The sequence below is a fragment of the Triturus cristatus genome, chromosome 2_2 (assembly GCF_964204655.1).
Source record: "Triturus cristatus chromosome 2_2, aTriCri1.1, whole genome shotgun sequence".
NCBI classification, from domain to species: domain Eukaryota; kingdom Metazoa; phylum Chordata; class Amphibia; order Caudata; family Salamandridae; genus Triturus; species Triturus cristatus.
This window is the reverse complement of record NC_140582.1, coordinates 609,332,689-609,352,588: the sequence shown is the minus strand read 5'-3', so window position 1 is coordinate 609,352,588 and position 19,900 is coordinate 609,332,689. Positions and strand designations below refer to the sequence as shown.

General features: G+C 44.3%; 1 protein-coding gene across 1 annotated transcript in view; it reads right to left on the bottom strand.

The window, feature by feature from the left end:
* Positions 1-335: 335 nt before the first annotated feature.
* Positions 336-19,900, bottom strand: part of CPE (carboxypeptidase E) — a 357,745-nt gene continuing 338,180 nt past the window's right edge. The window contains exon 9 of the mRNA XM_085641790.1: positions 336-833. Within this exon, the coding sequence (XP_085497916.1) occupies positions 735-833 (99 nt within the window). The 3' untranslated portion in view covers positions 336-734. The remainder of the gene's footprint in view (positions 834-19,900) is intronic.

Genomic DNA, 19,900 nt, shown 5'->3' with positions numbered 1-19,900 from the left:
TTAACTCGACGCTACCGGCATATGATGATCTAACCATGCTGAAATGTGAACGTCAACTGGTTGGACAAACTTTTTATTATAAATCTTACCCAAATACAAAGGTCTCATTTATTTCTACCAACAGGGCAAAGAAGATGCCAATGTAAGTTCACAAAGACATTCTCTTCTCTCAGAGGTCTTCCAAATTTACATGGCACTAAGAGCTACAAAAAGTTCATAAACAATAGGTTACCACATCAAACTGTTTTTGACATGTCTTCTGTGCTCCTTTTCATTACATGTGTATATACTATCATTGCTTACAGCACACACATGAACTTCCAAGATTATTCTAATTAATAATTGCTGCACTTTAATGCCATTTGTCTAATAAATAATCTACAACACATAGTCCCAATGGTAAACGACAAACAAAATATTGCATCTCCATTTCAACTGCTGCCAAATAAATATTTTTCCTTTTTAATATTTGTGCTATGTTACAGCATTAATGAAATTCAACTACCATATCCCCCATCTAAAACCCTACATTTTGTATTAGTGTTTTGACTAGTTAAGAGATTACAGAATAAAATTAATATATTTCACACTTCACAAACAAATTAAAACATGTTTACAGAAGTGTGTGCATTACATCTGTAATATAACACACACATTAAGCACTGTTCACATTACATTATACTAACTAGTCTAACATTTATTATATTTAAGTGCAGCAAGTTCAAAGATTTCATCTAAAAATTTAATGTTTGGGACATCATCTTCCACCATTCAATCAATTCTTCTTTCTCCTCTTCTTTTCTTTCCGTTAGGGATTCTAGCTCAAAATCCACCTAAATTCAAGAAATAAAAATATGTTAGTTGTTATACAGTACATGAACCAATGCAGATATATATTTTGAAGATTTCTAGCAGATTTTCATCATCTTTTCAGTGCCCACCACACAGGGTTGCTTTAAAAAAAGCTTTTTTTATGTTGACTTGACTGTGTACTGTCAAATTAATTGATTCATCAAAAGTTCCCATCAAAAAAAGTGAGAACATAGATCTTATAATCTGGTTTCTATTATAGAGGGCCATATCAATGATGCCACATCCAAACAATTCAAACAAACATGGCAAGTAATTAATTTTTTGGATTGGACTGGGTTTAATTTAGATTGAAGTTGTTTGTCTGTGTATAACCATTCTCTCATTCTGTCCCCTTTATTACTGGTAAGTAAGAAACAAAGCATGTACTTTGTAGCTTTCGGTTTAGATTTACAAAGGGTTGTGTGGAAGCCCGCAAGTTAGTGTGAAATTTTGTACTACACCTGCAAGCCTTTTTAATGGTAGGTAAATTAATGCAATCCAATGGTTTGTTTTGGACCAGTTTGCACCACAGAAGTGTTGGAGTAAAACAGTAATAAAGAATCCTCATAATCTCCTATGCTTTCCTCAGGTACTACATTAAGATACGTGTAGCCACCGAAAGCCTTAAACTCCACCACAATTCTTGCAATGGATCTTTCTGCATCACTTGCTCTCTTTTAATAGTGCAGTAATCAAGGCAACTAAAATAGCTATCCAGCTTGTTTTAGAAGCATGAAACAAAAATGGAAAACATATTTCAGATGTGCCACGATAATCCCTCCATATTTAGATGAACTGCTTTCTGGAACATTAATCTGACTGCTCTAGATTCCAAAAGGAACCCTCGTAAACCAAATTCAGGAACTGCCATGACACTACCTACGTGGCCAGAAATTCACAGACACCATAGATGGTAGAGTGGAATCACGGAATCACACGCAGGTCAGTTCTTGAATTTGGACTGAATTCTCGTTTTCTCAGTATCCACTACAACCATCTTTTAAACAAATCAATTTATATACTTATTTTTCGTGTAATACAATTCTAGGTGAGTGGGCTGATCTTTTTAATCTGTTGTCCTTCCATGATAAAATATTACACACTTGTTAGATCATTATAAATGTATTTATAATATTAGATTGCCATCAGATAGAAACAGGTTTTTATGCATACCTAAGATGATTGCTGATTACTATCTGCTTTCTGTTTCTTAAAAATAAAGCTATATGCCCAATTTGTACATATGCTGTTGTTTGAGATGGCTGCTAATTTACATTGCTTTTCATTTATAAGTAGTGCTGTATGAACTTGTTTTTTCGTGTGTAATCATTGTGATTGCTGGGTATTATCCGCTCCTTAGCATATTCACAACACGATAAAATCGAATATGACTATCGTGTTAGGTAAGTACACTTACCGATATCTTAGTCACATGCCCCGTACTGCATAGATATAAATAGCTTCCTTTAATGGCACCCCGTTAGGCTGTTCCATCTGCAAAGGGTTGACCAACCATTTTGTGAGGGGTGCTGAGTGGTAATCTTCTATCTCCCTTTGTTTATAGGTCTTACATTTGTCACAACATTAAAGTCGCATTATAATATTAGACAGCCGTCTCGTTGAATTAAGTTATTTCATGTGTATTAATCATATATTTGGTTACTATTGGCTTTTTGTTTCCTAACAATAATTCTATATGTTTGCTTTGTATACACGCATTTGTTTAATAAGGATGCCGAGCCCCCAATGCCTTTTGATTATCGATAGCACTACGCAAACTTGTTCTCTTATGTAAAACAAATGTGGCTGCTGTGTTTGTCAGCTTTTTGTAATATTACTACATTGTTTTGCACGGCTAAACACTTATAAGGTCCCAATGGCGAGACCTATTGGCTATGCCAATGCTTGTTTTGTTTTGGGGGGCATAAATAACAGGAGGGTGAAGGTCAGTCAGTCAGTCAGTTAGTGAGAGTCAGTAAGAGTCAGTCAGTGAGAGAGAGTCAGTCAGTGAGAGAGAGTCAGTCAGTTAGTGAGAGTGAGAGAGTCAGTCAGTCAGTGAGAGAGTGAGAGAGTCAGTCAGTCAGTCAGAGAGTGAGAGTCAGTGAGAGAGTGAGAGAGCCAGTCAGTGAGAGTGAAAGTCAGTCAGTGAGAGTGAGAGTCAGTCAGTGAGAGTGAGTCAGTCAGTGAGAGTGAGAGTCAGTCAGTGAGAGTGAGAGGTAGTCAGTCAGTGAGAGTGAGGTTGTCAGTTAGTGAGAGTGACAGTCAGTCAGTGAGAGTGAATAAGAGTGAGAGTGAGTCAGTTAGTCAGTGAGTGAAAGAGAGTGAGTCAGTGGGATAGTCAGTCAGTGAGAGTCAGTCAGTCTTTTAACGAGAGTCAGTCTTTTAGCGAGAGTCAGTCAGTCTTTTAGCAAGAGTCAGTCAGTCAGTGAGAGAGAGTCAGTCAGTGAAACAGAGTCATTGAGAGAGAGTGGGTGAGTCTGTGAGAGTGAGTCAGTGAGAGTCAGTCAGTGAGAGAGAGTGGGAGATTCAGTCAGTGAGGGTGAGTCAGTCAGTGAGAGAAGGTGGGAGAGTCAGTCAGTGCGAGTGAGTGAGTCAGTTAGTGAGAGAGAGTGGGAGAGTCAGTCAGTGAGTGAGAGTGGAAGAGAGAGTCAGTCAGTGAGAGAGAGTGAGTGAGTCAGTCAGTGAGAGTGAGAGTCTGTCAGTGAGAGTCTGTCAGTGAGAGTGAATCAGTGAGTCTGTCAGTGAGAGTGAGTCAGTCAGTGAGAGAGAGTGAGAGAGTCAGTCAGTGAGAGAGAGTGGGAGAGTCTGTCAGTGAGAGTGAGTCAGTGAGAGTGAGTCAGTGAGAGTGAGTCAGTGAGTCTGTCAGTGAGTGTGAGTCAGTGAGAGTGAGTCAGTGAGAGTCTGTCAGTGAGAGTGAGTCAGTGAGAGTGAGAGAGTAAGTCAGTCAATAAGAGAGTCATTCAGTGAGAGAGTCAGTCAGTGAGAGAGAGTGGGAGAGCCAGTTAGTGAGAGTGAGTCAGTGTGAGTCTGTCAGTGAGAGTGAGTCAGTGAGAGTGAGTCAGTGACATCGTGCTCCAGGCAGTGCTTGAAATGGAAAAATAGAAGTGCAGGTACTCTGTATCAAAGTGCCTACCTGTTTCTCAGAAGTGCCGGTACTCTCCAATTAAAAGTATTACTTCTCCTTGAGAAGTGCCGGTACTCTCCCACTCAAAATAGAAAAGTGCTGGTACTCAGTACCGGCCCATTTAAAGCACTGGCTTCAGGAGGAACAAAGAAACCGTGTTTTTTTAGGGGCAGTCGAGGGACCTCACAAGAAGTATTGATGCCCGGTCTTCAATGGGGGCTGTGATGAAGCAGAAGAGCGGGCCCTGGGCCTAAGCGGTGTTCGGTTATGATGTATGAGGAGGTACGTGGATGCTGTGCGTTAATGTCTTAAGGTGAGGAAGCCCATAGATACTTTACTGTGATGGGGTGGACCATGATGGGGTCCCACTAGAAGCTCATGCTGTACCTCGGATCCTTCTGGCCTCACCCCCAGCTTTAAATTCAGATATGCTGCATTTGCTCCAGTGAGGCACATGCGGCATTAGCTATAGGCATAAAATTAAAGTCTGCTCACCATTAATCAGTGCTGCTAATTGCCATTTGCCCTATTAGCCATTTGGAGTGTAAGGCAGCGCGGCTTTCCGCAAGATTACATTTCTCACTTCCAGACATGAGTTAGTGGGGGCCCTCCATTTTAAAATAGCTTGTTTTAGAGATTTAATTTTCAAACAACATTCTGCAGTGCTCTCTGTCACGACTAATAGCACAATAAAACTTTGCGTTTATGTGACAGAAGGTGCAAATTTACAGCATAATAAAGCCGTGCTCCGCATAACGGGTAGAGAATCCAGACATGCCGGCAGGACCTGCCGTGGAATATTTCAGAGCTTCGGAGGCAGCCTCTGTGAGGTGCCTTTTAGGTGCCCCCTGATTTGCAAGGGTTTGTTTGGAGGCAGCAGACAAATAGGATGGCCCGGCGCGAGCGCCCACGTGGCAGCTGCTGAGGTAAGAAACCTGTGCGCCTCAGGATTCCTTTTCAGAACCTTACCTAGGCCTCTGACACGCAGGGCCTTACAAAGTGACATATGTGATGCAAAACATGCCTGGCTGTTTCAATCCAGCCACAGGCCTTATACAACTAAAGATTTAATTTACAGCGATTATTGTGACTGCGGCAATCATTGTGGCATTCTAGCAGGCGACAGGCTGCCCGAAGACGGAAGCAGTATTTGGATGGGAGTCTCCATCACTGACCTGTCTGTCAGCGTGCGGGGCGAGGCAGACAGAGTTTGGTGACGCGAGTTCTTCATCGGGGACTTGTAATCAATGTTGGTGGTTCTAAGAACGGTTCCTGCCCTGCCATGTGACCGTGTGGGCGAGATGGACTTCTACAGATCCAGCAAAACGAGCCCGAGGAAGGGTCGGCAAGCCACAGTTGGCTCAGGCCCTATGGAGCAGCCATTATGAACGAGAAAGCAGCTCTGGCCTTCAAGAACAAGGAACCGAATCAGCAGAGGAGGGACAATGAAGAGGGAATGAGAAGAATAGGAGCCGCGGACGGAATGAAAGGGAGAACGAACGACGACAAAGGGGAGGAAGAAAAGAGCACAGGAAAAGGCAGTAAGATGGAGGGGTGTAAGAGACGGGGGAATGAGAGGCGAAAGGAACAAGGGAGAGTATAAAGGGAGTGGTGAACATGCGGCCATCATGCTGCGAAAGTGAAAGTAAGCGCGATCAAGCGCGGCGAGTGATGCGCTTAATGAGCATGAGGAAAGCCATATGGCGCCTCTGCTCATAAGCGCGCGCCCGCGCACATGCACGCAAGCTGTAGGCCGGCGGTAGCATTTTTTGAAGCCCTTACTAAAAGTCTCGCCAGACCAGCGCATGCACTGGGTCAGGCGAGAGCTAAAAATCATCAATGAGCAAGAACTCAAACAGAATCACAAATTGTTAAATCCCACATATGAAGAAATTAATGAAATGCAAAGCACTTAAATGCAATGCAGAACCCACATCAAGAGAAAAGTCAGCAGTTGGAAAGTTCAAAATGCATATTTGTGGTGAATCCAGCAATAAAGAAGTTACTTAAAAGAGCCTTTTGAAGATGGGCATCAGCACCACCCCGAAGGAAAGAAAACACAACTGCAGACTAAAGAAAAGGAAAAAAACGCATAAACTAATAAAAGATGAAAGACTCGTTGTGATCAGCCATGGCACCAAACGCAAGAACATGAATTCCAAGCAGCCCAGACGAAGAACATGCTCTACCAAGAGAGACAGTTCTAGATGGCTATGATAAGACTGCCTCATAATGCTAATCAGAAAGGAGACCATAAAGTAGGGCCACCGGAAGAAAAAAGAAAAGAAGATCTGGGACTTCAAACATGAGCATCCCTGCTGTGGACGAATGGTCCATGACACGACCGCTAACAGAGAGGAGAATCACAAAAAAGCGGCTCAGAAGTCAGTATCCGAGGAAATTAAATCAGGAGTCAGAACAAAACAAAGGACCTAAAAAACAGGTGAAAGCTCATTTATTTCTCGCATATATCCAAAAGAACCTTAGACTGCAGCATTCTCTTTCTACATGTTTATCTCTCATTCCCACGGAAATCGAAACTCTGCTTTTCTAACTCCCACTGTTACTGTTACCCTGACAGACACTAAATGTACCCTGAAATATTTTATACAATGTCTCTTTTAATCTGTATCGTTTTGTAAATAATGCCCTGATGGCTGCGATTAATTAAAATAAAATGAAAAAAAAAATATTTAGTTTCGATGAATCACTCAACACAATAATTCCACTTGTTACAACAATTGTAAACATCTTAAAAATATCAAATCACTAAGATGCTGACCCCCAACCTCAGTAGTTTACGTACCAAAACATATTTTGTTCACATTAGTAGGCAATACAAAGGCAAAGATTACCAAAAGAAACAACCTTTTCCACAATTAAAACTATAGTGCATTTGGCAGTTTACGGAAGACTTTGTCCTTATTGGGTCAAGGAAATAAGTTGCTCCTTGTTAATAATGACCCTTAGCTTTGCACGCAGAAGCAGCCTGGCCCACATCGGCCTCATGATAAAACATTTGTTAGCTCCGTTAAGGTTATTTTCAGTATTTTGGGTGCATTGTCCAGAAACAAGAGGATCTTGTCAGTTTTTAGACCTTCGAAATATAAAATGAAACTAGGCAGTCACTTTGCTCGGCAGTAATCATGCACACTGCTGGGAAGACGTTCTTACCCATTACAGACGCCAGAGCAGCAACAGATGGGACGCCCACCTCTAACAGGTAGGTACTATGGAATCAGGGATGTGAGGAGACATACTATGCACGGCCCATGCCAGTTTAGAGAACAAATGGCAGTGTTAATATAGCACAAGTCAGCAACTCCGTATTGTCTTCCAATAAGTATTACAGTATATACGTACAGACGTGCTTAATGTAAAAACACTGTGCCACTCACCCAGTGTTAACATATACAGAGAAAAAAAAACAAATTCTCTCCCTATAATTCAAGACAAAATATTGATTACAGAGCACAGCCACAAGTTAGTCAACCGACCTTGAGGTCAGTTAATTTTAATGAACAACGCACCATGCAATATATATAACAAAGTAAGCAACCATTTGAGTACAAAGGGCAAACACGCAAGTGATCTTTAATGTGTTGACACGGAGTATGTAGTGTTGTTGAAGACAGCCGACACGTGTTTTGTCATGTAGACGACTTTTTCAAGGCTTTAATAATGAAATCGAAACAATGGTAAATGAAGTTGTTTAAATCCCTAGGTTGTTCGGGACAAACGACAGCAATGGCGGTAATCTTGCCTTCTGGTTGAATTTTCATCACAACTTCGGAACACTTTTCAGCAATTTGTAATACTACGAAGACTGCTCATGTTTGATAATATTGTCTATCAATGTATCCAATTTTCGCAAACATGTACGAATACGTAATCTTGCAAATAGTAGAAATTCAGAACGCTTGTTGAAATAAGTCGAAACTCAGAAGCAATGATTATGTAATTGTCGGTACGGCATAAATAGTTACAGCTGTACTAGACCGGACATATGATAACATGTCCCACTATGTGTGGACCAAAAAGCTCCCTTCCACCCTATGGACAGATTTCCGCATAACAGAGCACAAAAACGGTTATGCCAATGGGAAGTCAAGTTTGCTTGGCCTTTTCGACCACCCACTTGGGAGGAAAGAAATTGCTTCTATAATGCCTTGTTGCGTGGGCATTTCTGCAGGCCGAGGAAAAATATTTTCACCCATTGGGGACATTATATTTCTTTAATAAGACCCTTTACCTTACGACAGCCATCATCCTCTGCCTAACGCCTTTTGTTTTCATGATTGGAGTAGATCAAATCAAAGGCCTCTATCGTGTAATGCTCCACGTTGATAGTGTAGATGATCCTCAACAATATTCAGGAAGAGCAACTTATGAATCCTCTACTCTCGAAGACAAACCTAGAATAGTCTGTTTAACAGGAGTTTGCTCTGTGAATAAGATGTGTGTCTTCTTTCTATCTTCATGATGTTCCCAGATCAGATTAACATTTTGTTTAACACCATTAGGAAATTTCCTATATAATTAATTTGCCTGTCCGCAACGTTGCTAGCACTCTCAACAAGTGTACCTTTTTGGACTTCTGAGCTGGATACTGAGCCCTCAATCACCCCCCCCCCCCTCCCCATCTTCCAGTATTGGACCCTGAGAGAATGTAAGAGAACAACATTGCCACCTGGATTATAGAATGCCATTTCAACTTCATTCCACAATGAACAAAAAAATCAAACACTCTAGCCATTCCTTTCTTTGTATTATTTCCTACCTTTCCTAGTTTAAACAGGTTTCTCCAAAGTGTACTAACTGGTTTTATAGAGCTTATAATGATTCTCCTACAGTTTCTCTCTTTTCCCCTTAAATGCAAAAATAAACTTTCTGCAGAAGACTTTAAATACTACCAGGCTCCCCACAGTCATTCTCTGCAGCCTTGACCTCTACATAGCCTTGCCTACCTTCAAAAGGCTCAGTTTAGAGTATGCTCAGGGTCTTTTCCCCTACTTGCCAGTGGCTACTCGCTATTATGGGCATCGGGCTCCTTCCTCCATTTCTTCCCCTATTTTATTGTACCCACAGTAAATTTTAGTCTGCTATTCGACAGATGATTGGTGTATATGGTAACAGCAACCAAACTGGTATGACATTTTTAATGTAATTTTGTAGATTCCCATTACAAGAGATAATAGCAAATGTGGGGAAAAGACAATCACATTCAGTATAAATGCAAGTAATCACCAACACAGTCTCAGTGTGCTCTCCATGCTTAAAATGTAAGATCTCAGTGGTTCCAGATCTAACTAAACAAACAGCCAGGAGTGCAGGAATCTGTATGTTAGAAATACGAGTCAACAGGCGGGTGAAAGTATTTAACAGGATAGCAGGTTAGTTAGTTGGATAAACATTAGAAACCTGGCAAGCACTTGATCAATGTAAAACAGCTGCGATTGAGGTCTGTATACCGTTAAACATGGCATCCTTGTTGTGGTTTACTCCTAACATTTTTACTTCAGACCGCCTATTTTTGCAGACTTCTTTTTTACAGGATTTAGTGCACTTTACCACTGCTAACCAATGCTGAAGTGCTTGTGCTCCCTGCTCAAAACATGGAAACATTGGCTTATACCCAAGTGACATATTTCATTTACTTATAAGTCCCTAGTAAAGTTCACTACATGTGCCCAGGGCCTGCAAATTAAATGCCACTAGTGGGCCTACAGCACTGATTGTACCATCCTCTTAAGTGGTCCTTTAAACATGTCTCAGGCCTGCCATTGCTGAGTCAGTGTGTGCAGTTTTAACTTGCCAAGTCGAACTGGTAAAATAAACCTTTGCCAGGTCCAAACCTTCCTTTTTAATACATATACATAACCCCTCTGGTAGGATGTGGACTGCCCCAAGGACAGTGTGCAGTGTATTTAAAAAGTTAAACATGGTCTTTAAAGTTTTACTTGTCCTGGTAGTGGTAAACTCGCAAATTTGTTTTTCACAACTGCAAGGTGTACCTCTCCCACAGGATAACATTGGAGCTGCCTTATTACATTTTATAAGTGTAATTTCAAAATGGGAAGCAATATTGGTCCATGTTTGGTTCTCTGGAATCCTAATTTTAAATCCTAACACATGGTTAAATCGGATTTTAAATCACAATTCTGAAAAGGCCACTTTTAGAAAGTTAGCCATTTGGTGCCTGCAGCCGGTCTACGGTCACATGACTGGGTTTAGTTGGCAGTCGGGCTTTGTGTATGCCTCTTAGACAGCCACACACAATCGGAGCTTACATGTCACTGGAAGGGCCATCCCTGGCAGGATGGGAGAGGGGAACTGGACCCAACCTCACTTACACCTGAATGGCCTGTGTCCTGTCACCACACAAAGGGCTGCATACCCCCTGTAGTTAGTCTGGAGCCAGGGCAGGGAAGGCAGTACATCTGTACAATTCAAAGGCATGCCTTCAGAAGCGTCTCCCTACTTCAAAGGCACAACTGTGTATAAAAGACAGACCTCAGACACCACCGCTTCAGTACACTTCTTGAACTGTGGTTACACTTCCAGGAAGAAGGACTGCTGTGCTGCTGAAGGAGTGCCACTCTGCTGGACTGCACTTTGCTGATCTCCTGCTTTGCTGTGCTGACCTGATTCACTTTTGCCTAGGTGAGAAGGACTGGACATACATCTCTTGAAACCAGAATCCAGAGTGACACGAAGGGTAAGTTGGCTGGCCTCCTGATCTGAAGCCTCCGGGAGATAACAGTCTTCCAATAACCTTGCACCTGCACCAGGACTCTGGCATTTGTGAGCCCATCCTGCCAAGTGATGCCACCCCATTTCTGGACCATTGAAAGTGGGCTTAAGTTGCTTTACCAGCCTCTGTGGATCCCGCGGAACTGACGCATCTCCTGTGATGCACAGCGCAATCCGTAGCAGAACTGACGCATCTCTGTTGCTGAGTGGATTGGACCTGTCGCAAAGACCAGCATCGTAAATGCCTTTGGAACTGACTCTGTGTGATGCATCCTCAATGCAGGCCATTGCATTCCTCGTTGATGGCAGCCTAAAAAATGACTACAGACTTTGTATCACAGCCTCACAGCTCTTCAGAACCAACACATCACCCCGACTGTGTGCACATCCTTGACGCCGGACTTCGCATCACAAGCCCCGTCGATGAGGTCCTCAATGATGATGCAGATCCTTGCATCGCAGTCTCGCAGCATCTCGGAACGCACACATCGCTTCGGCTGTGCAACACATCCCCGAGACGGGTCCTTGAACACTCCGTAATGCAGAATCTAACACACTTTGTTCAGCTGGCCTAACTGGGTCCCTGTAGCCAGCCCAAGCTTCTGTATTATCAAGTCAACAGTTGTGTTGGTCTCTTAGGGTCTGGCTTGGTTCTTTCTATCCTACTTTTTGCAGTTTGTTGTCTTTTTTCATATTTTCTTTCATGTGTGCCACTTTGGGAGTTTGCAGATGGCTGCGTGTAATTGAGAAGGGTTGTACATCAGTGTAGCAATACATAGGAGTATGATATTGGGTATTACCTAATTCCACTGAATAGGATTCAATGAGAGCGTATACCCTACTCAGAGTAAGGAGGTGGCAGGGAGATTGTGCATTCAGAGAGAAACAATCTTCCAGAAGCAGTATGTAGAAGTACTTGGAGACAATCACATTTAGTTACTTTTTATGCTTGTTTTGAACTTCCTGACATACAACACCCACTGTAGTCAGTGTCAGACTTTAAAGAATATTTGTACACTGGTGTTGTGAAAAGATTTTGCGTTTGCATATTAGAACTCACTGTTATGCATGTTGCGTGTTACCAAAAATGGATGTGTTGTGCTATAATGCAAGTTTTGTTTATGCAAGTTCACTTAGCAAAATGTGGTGGCAGCAATGGTAATAAGCATTGTAAGCAGGTAGTGCTGATATGAAGAGAGAACAAGTGTCACATTGTGCACACTGCACTATTAAAAATATACTTGCTCAGTGCTGGTCATCTTGATATTATTAAGAAATACCGACCTCAATGTCGAGGATCAAGCAGGGAGTGGGAGCCGCCACCTTGGATTTGTGTCTTTTTGATTCCTGAAGTGATTTACACATCATACTGTGGGACTCGATTGGGTCTCAGTGAGTTCCAGATATGTATTTATTGTGTGGGTGGGGGACAATGACGAACCACAGACTTCCACCCGGCTGCCATTGTGCCAGGTAAGGCACCAGTGACTCCTGCAACAGGGGAGAAGTTTGCAGCACTAGTAAGTGCCGAGAGTATTCACCCTGCATGCGACAACAATGAACTGGGGACTTCCACACACTGCCGCCAAAGCACCAGGGAAGGTCCCAGTGATCCCTGCAACAGGGGAGGAGCACGCAGCGATATAAAGCGCTGAGAGCATTCAAGCTGAGAGGGACACATGCAGGCCACATCCGGGTGAAGTACAGGCCAAGGGCTGGCCTGTCCACAGCCGTCAGAGCTCAGAGGAGGCTGGGCTTGGCTCGGCTGGGCCACCTCGCTTGGCCTTGCCATTAAGGTACTTGGGGCATATTTACAAGCCCCTATCTCCATCACAACGTCTCTTTCTGTGACATTGTGATGGTGATAGGGGCCTCGTCTTATTTACAAGGCAGCGTTAAGCCACTTAACATGGCTTAATGCTGCCTTGTAAATAAGGCACCCTTTCACGCTGTGCTTAGCGTGAAAGGGGAGGGCAATGGGTGCTGCTGTGGGTGTTCCACTGCAACACCCATGGATTCTGACGCTGCCTCATATTTACAGGGGAGGCGTAAATAGGAGGCAGCGCCACAATTAAGACCAGGGAAAACCTGGTCTTACCCTGTTGCAACAAGGAGAAATTTTTCATTTCTCCTTGTTTTTGCTGTTTTCATGTGTGCTGCGTTGTGCAGCAAACATGAAAACAGCAAAAGGCCAATGATTGTTTAGGTACAGGAAGGTCCCCCTTCCTGCACATAAACAATAATTTTTTTTAAATGCCATTTTGCAACCTCTGTGTGTACTGCATTAAGCAGCACACATAGAAGTAACAAAGCAGCATTTAAAGATTGTTTATTTTTAGCAGGGGGACCTTTCTGTACATAAACAATCTTCCTCTGAACGCAGACACCCTTGCACTCTGGTGCAAGGGTGCCTGCGTTGGCACTAGGCTGCTAAACTTAGCGCCAGCTCAGGGGAAAATGCAGGGCTGCACCATATTCGTGTAAATATAGTGCAGCCCTGCATTTCAGAAGTGGCGGAGCGTGTTGTTAAGCCACGGAGGCTAACGACATGCTCCGCCACTTCTTTGTAAATATGCCCCTTTGTGACTTTTTGTGTTCTGAGAGTCAGCTCTGTCTCTCGCCCTTTTGGCTTTGATTCCATCAAACCTTAGCTGGTTATTTTTATTTTGGGCCACTAACACCGCCCAATCGTTAGTCACACTGTGGAAAACAAAACCTGCTGGGGCTACTCAGGGGCATAATTACAAGGGCATTGAACCACAGGAATGTCACTTCTAATGGCGTTCCTGTGCCACAATGCCCTGCCACTTTTTGTGGCTTTACGCTGCTTTGTATATATGGTACCCATTCACACAGGTGTCTGCATGAAAGGGGCGTGCAATGGGTGTTCCTCCGCAACACCCATTGCTTTTTGATGGTGCCCCAGAAATACAAGGAGGAGTAAACCTGAGACAGCACCAAAAACTAACGCCATGCAAGAGCAGGTGGTAGAATGGCGATACAAGGAGAAAAACATTTATTTCTCCTTGTTTTTGCTTTTTTCTTTGTGTGCTGCATTGTGCAGCACACATTGAAAGAGCGAAAACTCCATAAATTATTCTTTGTGTGCAGGAAGGTGTCCCTTTATGCACATAAACAATAATTTAATAATGAAGATTTGCTACTTCTATGTGTGCTGCTTTCTGCAGCACACATAGAAGTAGCAAATCACCATTATTGATTGTTTATGTGCAGGAAGGGACAACTTCCTGCACATACACAATCATTCCCTGCAATGCAGGCATCCTTGTACTATGGTGCAAGGGCATCTGCGTTGGCACTAGGCAGCTAATTTATGCACCAGTGCTAGGGAGCACACAGGGGTGAACCATACTGTTGCAAAAATAGCACATCCCTGCATTTTGGAAATGACGGAGAGTGGCGCTGCCACATTTTGCACAGCTCCACGCTCAGACATTTCCTTGTGCATATGCCCCTCAGTTCCTACATTACCAACAAAAGGTACCTCCATTGATAGGATGTTGATAAGGGTCATGGGGGTCATTAATACCGAAAATGCTCTCACAGAGAGGAGGCTCTTGATGAATTTAGGCATGGCGACATCGGCTTCCAATCATGAGGAGATTGCAGACCCTTTCCCTGGCGTGGGTCTGTTATTCAGTCCATCGCAGAACACCACCACAGGGAATTTCTGACTCTGGGGGAATTCTTGATGTATCTACTTCCAAACCCTGTCAGACACATAGTTCTGGAACGTCAATCATGGCAAAACCAAAGCAAGGCATCGGGAGCAAACATAAAGCGGTCCCTAATAAATCAAACTAGGTGACTCAGACAACTTAAGAAAACAAGTTACTTACCTGGAACTTTGGTTCTCCAGTATTGGTAACTTTCATAGATTCCCATTGCTTGTATTATTCCCCGTCGTCGCGATGGGAGTCCCCGGTATATATAAAATAACCATAGAAATTAGTAAAAAAAGAACTAGGCTTAGGCCCATTCTAGTTTTGTAGCATATCCACCTCTTTTTGAAAAAGAGACCAAATAAAAGGAACAGCCAATCAGAATAGCCTCACCCCTTGGAACCTTCCTGAGAGAGCCTCAGAGCCTCAGATTTTCGTAGCGGTTGTGTAACAGTACAAACAGAAGATGCTGAAGGCCAAGCTCTCCCAGGGGAGGAGGGTGGGCACATGGGAATCTATGAAAGTTACCAATACTGGAGAACCAAAGTTACAGGTAAGTAACTTGTTTTCTTACCACAGTATTGGACCTTTCATAGATTCCCTTTGCTTGTATCAGAATAGCTAGCAGTTAGAACGCACATTATGTGAAGCAATACAATTTTATAAAACATTGCAAGAGGCATCATGTTTAGTACAGATATTAACCTTAGACAGTCAATGGGCAATAGAACATTAACCAACATAAAAGAAGAGTCAGAAATAAGCATGTAGACTTGCAAAATGTGCGACGAGCGTAAGCAAATAGAAGGAAGGAGGGTTAGAAGGGAAAGCTTACCACTCATTGAAAGAGGTTCCTCAGGACTGCTTGTCCCACTGCAGCGTCACTACGCGTTGAGGAATCCAAGCAGTAATGCCTTGTGAAGGTATGGGTACTGCTCCAGGTCGCGGCTCTGCAGATGTCCCTGATAGGAACTCCGGTGAAGAGAGCCACTGAAGAAGAAATAGCTCTCGTAGAATGAGCCCTTCAAGGGGCTTGCCAGCTGATTGGTGACAATATTGGATAGCGCTGGCAATCCAACGAGCAATCCCCTGCTTTGAAAGAGGAAATCCTTTACGAGAAGCACTAAAGGCCACAAAGAGCTGTGTTGACTTCCTGAAGTCCTTGGTACGCTGTAGATAGAACTTCAAACATTGCTGAATGTCCAGAGAGTGGAGTGCCCTCTTTGCTGGAGTAGTAGGCCGAGGAAAGAAGGCCTTGAGGATTACTGGTTCATTCAAATGAAAGTCTGAAGGTAGCTTCAGAATAAATTTAGGATTAGTTTGCAGTATCAAAGTCTCTTTCTTAAACTGCAGGAAGGGTTCCTGAACAGTGAGAGCGTGCAGCTCACCCACTCTTCTGGCAGATGTTAAGGCGAGAAGGAGGGCCACTTTCCATGAGAGGAATTTAAGGTCCGCCCTATGAATAGGTTCAAAAGGATGCCTCATGAGCTGAGTAAGAACCAAGTTAAGCTGCCACAGAGGTGGTGGGGGCTTGACTGGAGGGAAAACCTGAAAACGTCCTTTAAGAAATTGCTTCACAATTCTTGCCGACCAGAGGGAAGGACCAGAGGAAGTCTGTCTGAATCTAAAAATGGCTGCAAGGTGTACTTTGATGGATGAATGAGCTAAACCTGATTTTGCCAATGCAAGAATGTACGGCAGAATTTCATGAGGTGCAGAAGAGTAGGGATGAATGTTTTCTTGTCGGCACCAAAGGCAGAAACGTTTTCACTTCAGGCAGTATGTCTTATTTGTACTTGGGGCTCGAGCCTGAGAAAGTACCTCTCTACATTCTGACGAGATATTTAGATCTAGAAATTCTCGGTGCTCAGGAGCCACGCTGATAACTGAAGAGATCTCGGATCCGGGTGCACAACTTGGCCCTGGGACATCGTCAGCAGGGAAGGAATCGGCTGCAGATGAACTGGACGGTCCAGGGAGAGGAAAAGAAGCTCCATAAACCAAAACTGGCGGGGCCACGCTGGGGCCACCAAAATCATTTTGCAGGGTTCCGCCTTCAGCTTCCGGAGAAGTCTGGGAATCAGTGGAATCAGAAGAAAAGTGTAAACAAAGAAGCCTGACCAGGCCATCGAAAGCGCATTCGCTAGCGATCATGGAGGGTGATGCCTGCTTACGTAGAGTCGGCATTTTTTGTTCTTTGGAGTGGAAAAGAGGATTATGGGCGGAGTGCCCCAGAGTCGGAAAATCTCCTCCAGAGTGGTGTGGTCTAACTCCTACTCGTGGCTTACAGATTTCAGGTGACTGAGCGTGTCCGCTGTTTTGTTGAGGACACCTGGAAGATGCTCCGCTGATAACGATATCTCCTGTTGGATTGCCCGTTCCCAAATCGCCTGAGCCTCTTTCGATAACCGACAAGATCTTGTACCCCCTTGCTTGTTTACGTAGTGCATATACCAGGACGGATGACTGCTGTATCCGTGGAAGGAAGGCCTACAAGGCGAGACGAATCACCCGGAGCTCCAACAGATTGATGTGAAGCAGATGATGCTGGGGCAGCCAGCGGCCGCTTACATGAAAGTCTTGTAAGACCTCTCCCCAGCCTTCCAGTGAGGCGTCTGTGGTAATTATTTGAGGAGCTGGGGTGACTCTGAAGGTGAGACCCTGGGAGATGTTGTCCTTGTTTGTCCACCATGCTGCTGCCTCTCTCATATGCTGAGTGACTAGGATCTTGTCCTCGAAAGAGCCGTCTGCCTGGTGCCACTGCAAGTCCAGTTGCTCCTGGAGAGCGTATTCGTAACCTGCAATGGGGAATTAGAGGAATGCAGGACGATATTGGCCCGAGGAGGGACTTGTAGAGGCAAACTGAAAGTGACTCTTTTCGTTGCAATTGACAAGCCGTGGTTATAAGTTTTACTTGTCTTTCCCTTGAAGGAAACGCTTTGCAGCGAGATGTGTCCAGAATGGCCCCCAAGAACCGGGCTGATCTGGACGAGCACAGAACTGACTTTTTTGCATTGAGCTGAAGCCCCAATTGATTGAAGAGCTGTGTGCAGGTCCTGACAGATATCTCTGCTGCGTGATGAGACAGAGCTTTTAGCAACCAGTCGTCCAGGTATGGGAAGTCCTGGAGCTGCTGCTTCCGGAGAAACGTCGCCACAGGGGCTAGCACCTTTGTGAAAATCTGTGGTGCAGATCTGAGTCCGAAAGGCAGAACCTTGAACTGAAAGTGGCTCTTGGCTACTGTGAAGCGTAAGAACTTCCTGTGGGCTGGGTGGATGGGGACATGAAAGTATGCGTCCTCGAGGTCCAGAGTGGCCATGTAATCTCCCGGATTGAGGAGCCACAGAATGTCCTGTAAGGAGACGATCCGAAACGAGAGCTTGATGAGATAGGTGCTAAGCTCCTTCAGATCTAAAATAGGGCGCCATTTCTCTACAGTCTTTTGAACTAGAAAGAACCGGGAGTAGAAGCCTTCTCCCCATTGAGAGAGAGGGACCGGTTCTATCGCTCCATTGAGGAGTAGTTGATGGGCTTTTAGATGTAGAAGATGAAGATGTCTGGATTCGGTGGCGCGAGGGGACTTGGATGGTGGTTGATGTTGGTATTCCAGAGTATGGCTAAATTGAACTATAATATTCCACGGATGGTTACAGTTCCTACATAAAGAAATATGGCCGCTGCAGCTACCAGCCGAGCCCCTGTCTGTCCTCCTACGTGCACCCTGACTCGTGAGCGCTTCCGAGAGGACGTCATCTTCCGGGGCCTGGTTCCTGTCCGGCAACACTACATAACCCACTGGTTAATGTACACTGATGTTACCGGCAGAGCAACCGCACAGGTAGGTCACCCCGCAACGTAAGGCTACGAGACTATGTAAGTACCGGTACCTGTCACTCGGGACGTACCAGCAGCTACCTCCATTCAGGTATTGTTACTTCTCTCTTACCTCTAACATTATTACCTTCTACGGCCTTACAACGCGGCTCACGCTGACGGAGCCCACCACCGAGTTGGAGGGGGTAGGCTTGCGCCCGCGTCTTATGTTTTTTCAAGATTGTATATGTCTTTTTATTTTATGTTACACCTCTCTGCCTGCTCCACCAAACGTGTACATAGCAGCTAGGTCACACCGTGCTAGTTACCTCACCGGAGATTACTCCATATGCACTGTATACGACCGGCACTTGCACCGCTTTGTGAGATTTTAGCCACTCTCCCCTCTACCTTCAGCGGAGACAAAGTTTTATTACCAGACTGATCCCCTACTCTCAGGATGTGCTAAGGCTCCGCAGCACCGTATCAGCCATCTTCAAGGGGACACTATACTCCTGTATCCATTTAGCACCATTTCAGTGTTGAATTCCAATGAGTTACTACTACCCCGTGTGTCGCACGCATTCCCTTTTAGGAACCACCACCCCTGGACTTTTGTCCGTTTACGCTGGGTAGTATCCCGGCCGCAATATAAGCATGACCACTGTATTTTGAACACGGTGGGTTTTATGCACTGGGCACCAGAGCACTGAATGTGCACGAGTGTCTAAGTTATATCAATAGGCTTGATATGTTACTACCTTTCTTCTTCCCTCCCACCCCTTCTCTTCCCCCCCCCCTTTTTTGTTATGTCCCCTCTTAGGCTGTGAACATGAATTTCGTGTAAAAACGGATTCTGGACACGAATTGTCAAGCGTACCAGACCTAGGTAACGGATGGGATTACGGGCTGTCTCTTCCCGAACCCGTTCTTGGTATTTTCTTTTTTTTTTTTTTTTTTTTGTCCTGACGAAGCGCTCCTGGATCCAATAGGGACCTTCAGAAAGCGCGAAACATGTTGACCTAACTTTTTTTACAGCACTCTTGTTAATACACTATACGGGTTGAGAGAAGTGGGACATTATTTGGTTAAGTTTTCCCTCTCATTATAGCACTATCGTGCATCTCCATCCCCGTCAATATTTTAATTTGAACCAGGGACCTCCCAATTAAACTATTTTTGGACCCTGTCTCAATTTTATAACCTGCACTCACTAGCACACCCCTACCCACACACCCACACTCACAAATGCGGCAACTCCTAAAAGAACTCCACCAGAGAGCCCCTAACCAAGGGCCCGTGAGGGACTGCAGCGCCACCCCCACGAGGAGCAACTGTGCCCAATGATGATGCTAAACATCCGCAAGGGTGTGTGAGGGCACCAAGTACCACAACAAGGAGTATCCTCTCCTCACTCTACACACTCACTTTGTCCTTGGAGACATCCCCTACTCTTTACAGCCTATTCTTTGGCTATTACTATTCTTTTCTTTATGTAGGAACTGTAACCATCCTTGGAATATTATATGACTTTTAGGAGCATTGGTTCAGGACCTTTTTCAATTCGCTCCTAGTCCCCTCTCTCATTGATTAGTTGTAAATTGAACTATATTCAGAACCCATCGATCTGATGTTATCAGTTGCCAACTTCGGAAGCATTGGGATATCCTGCCCC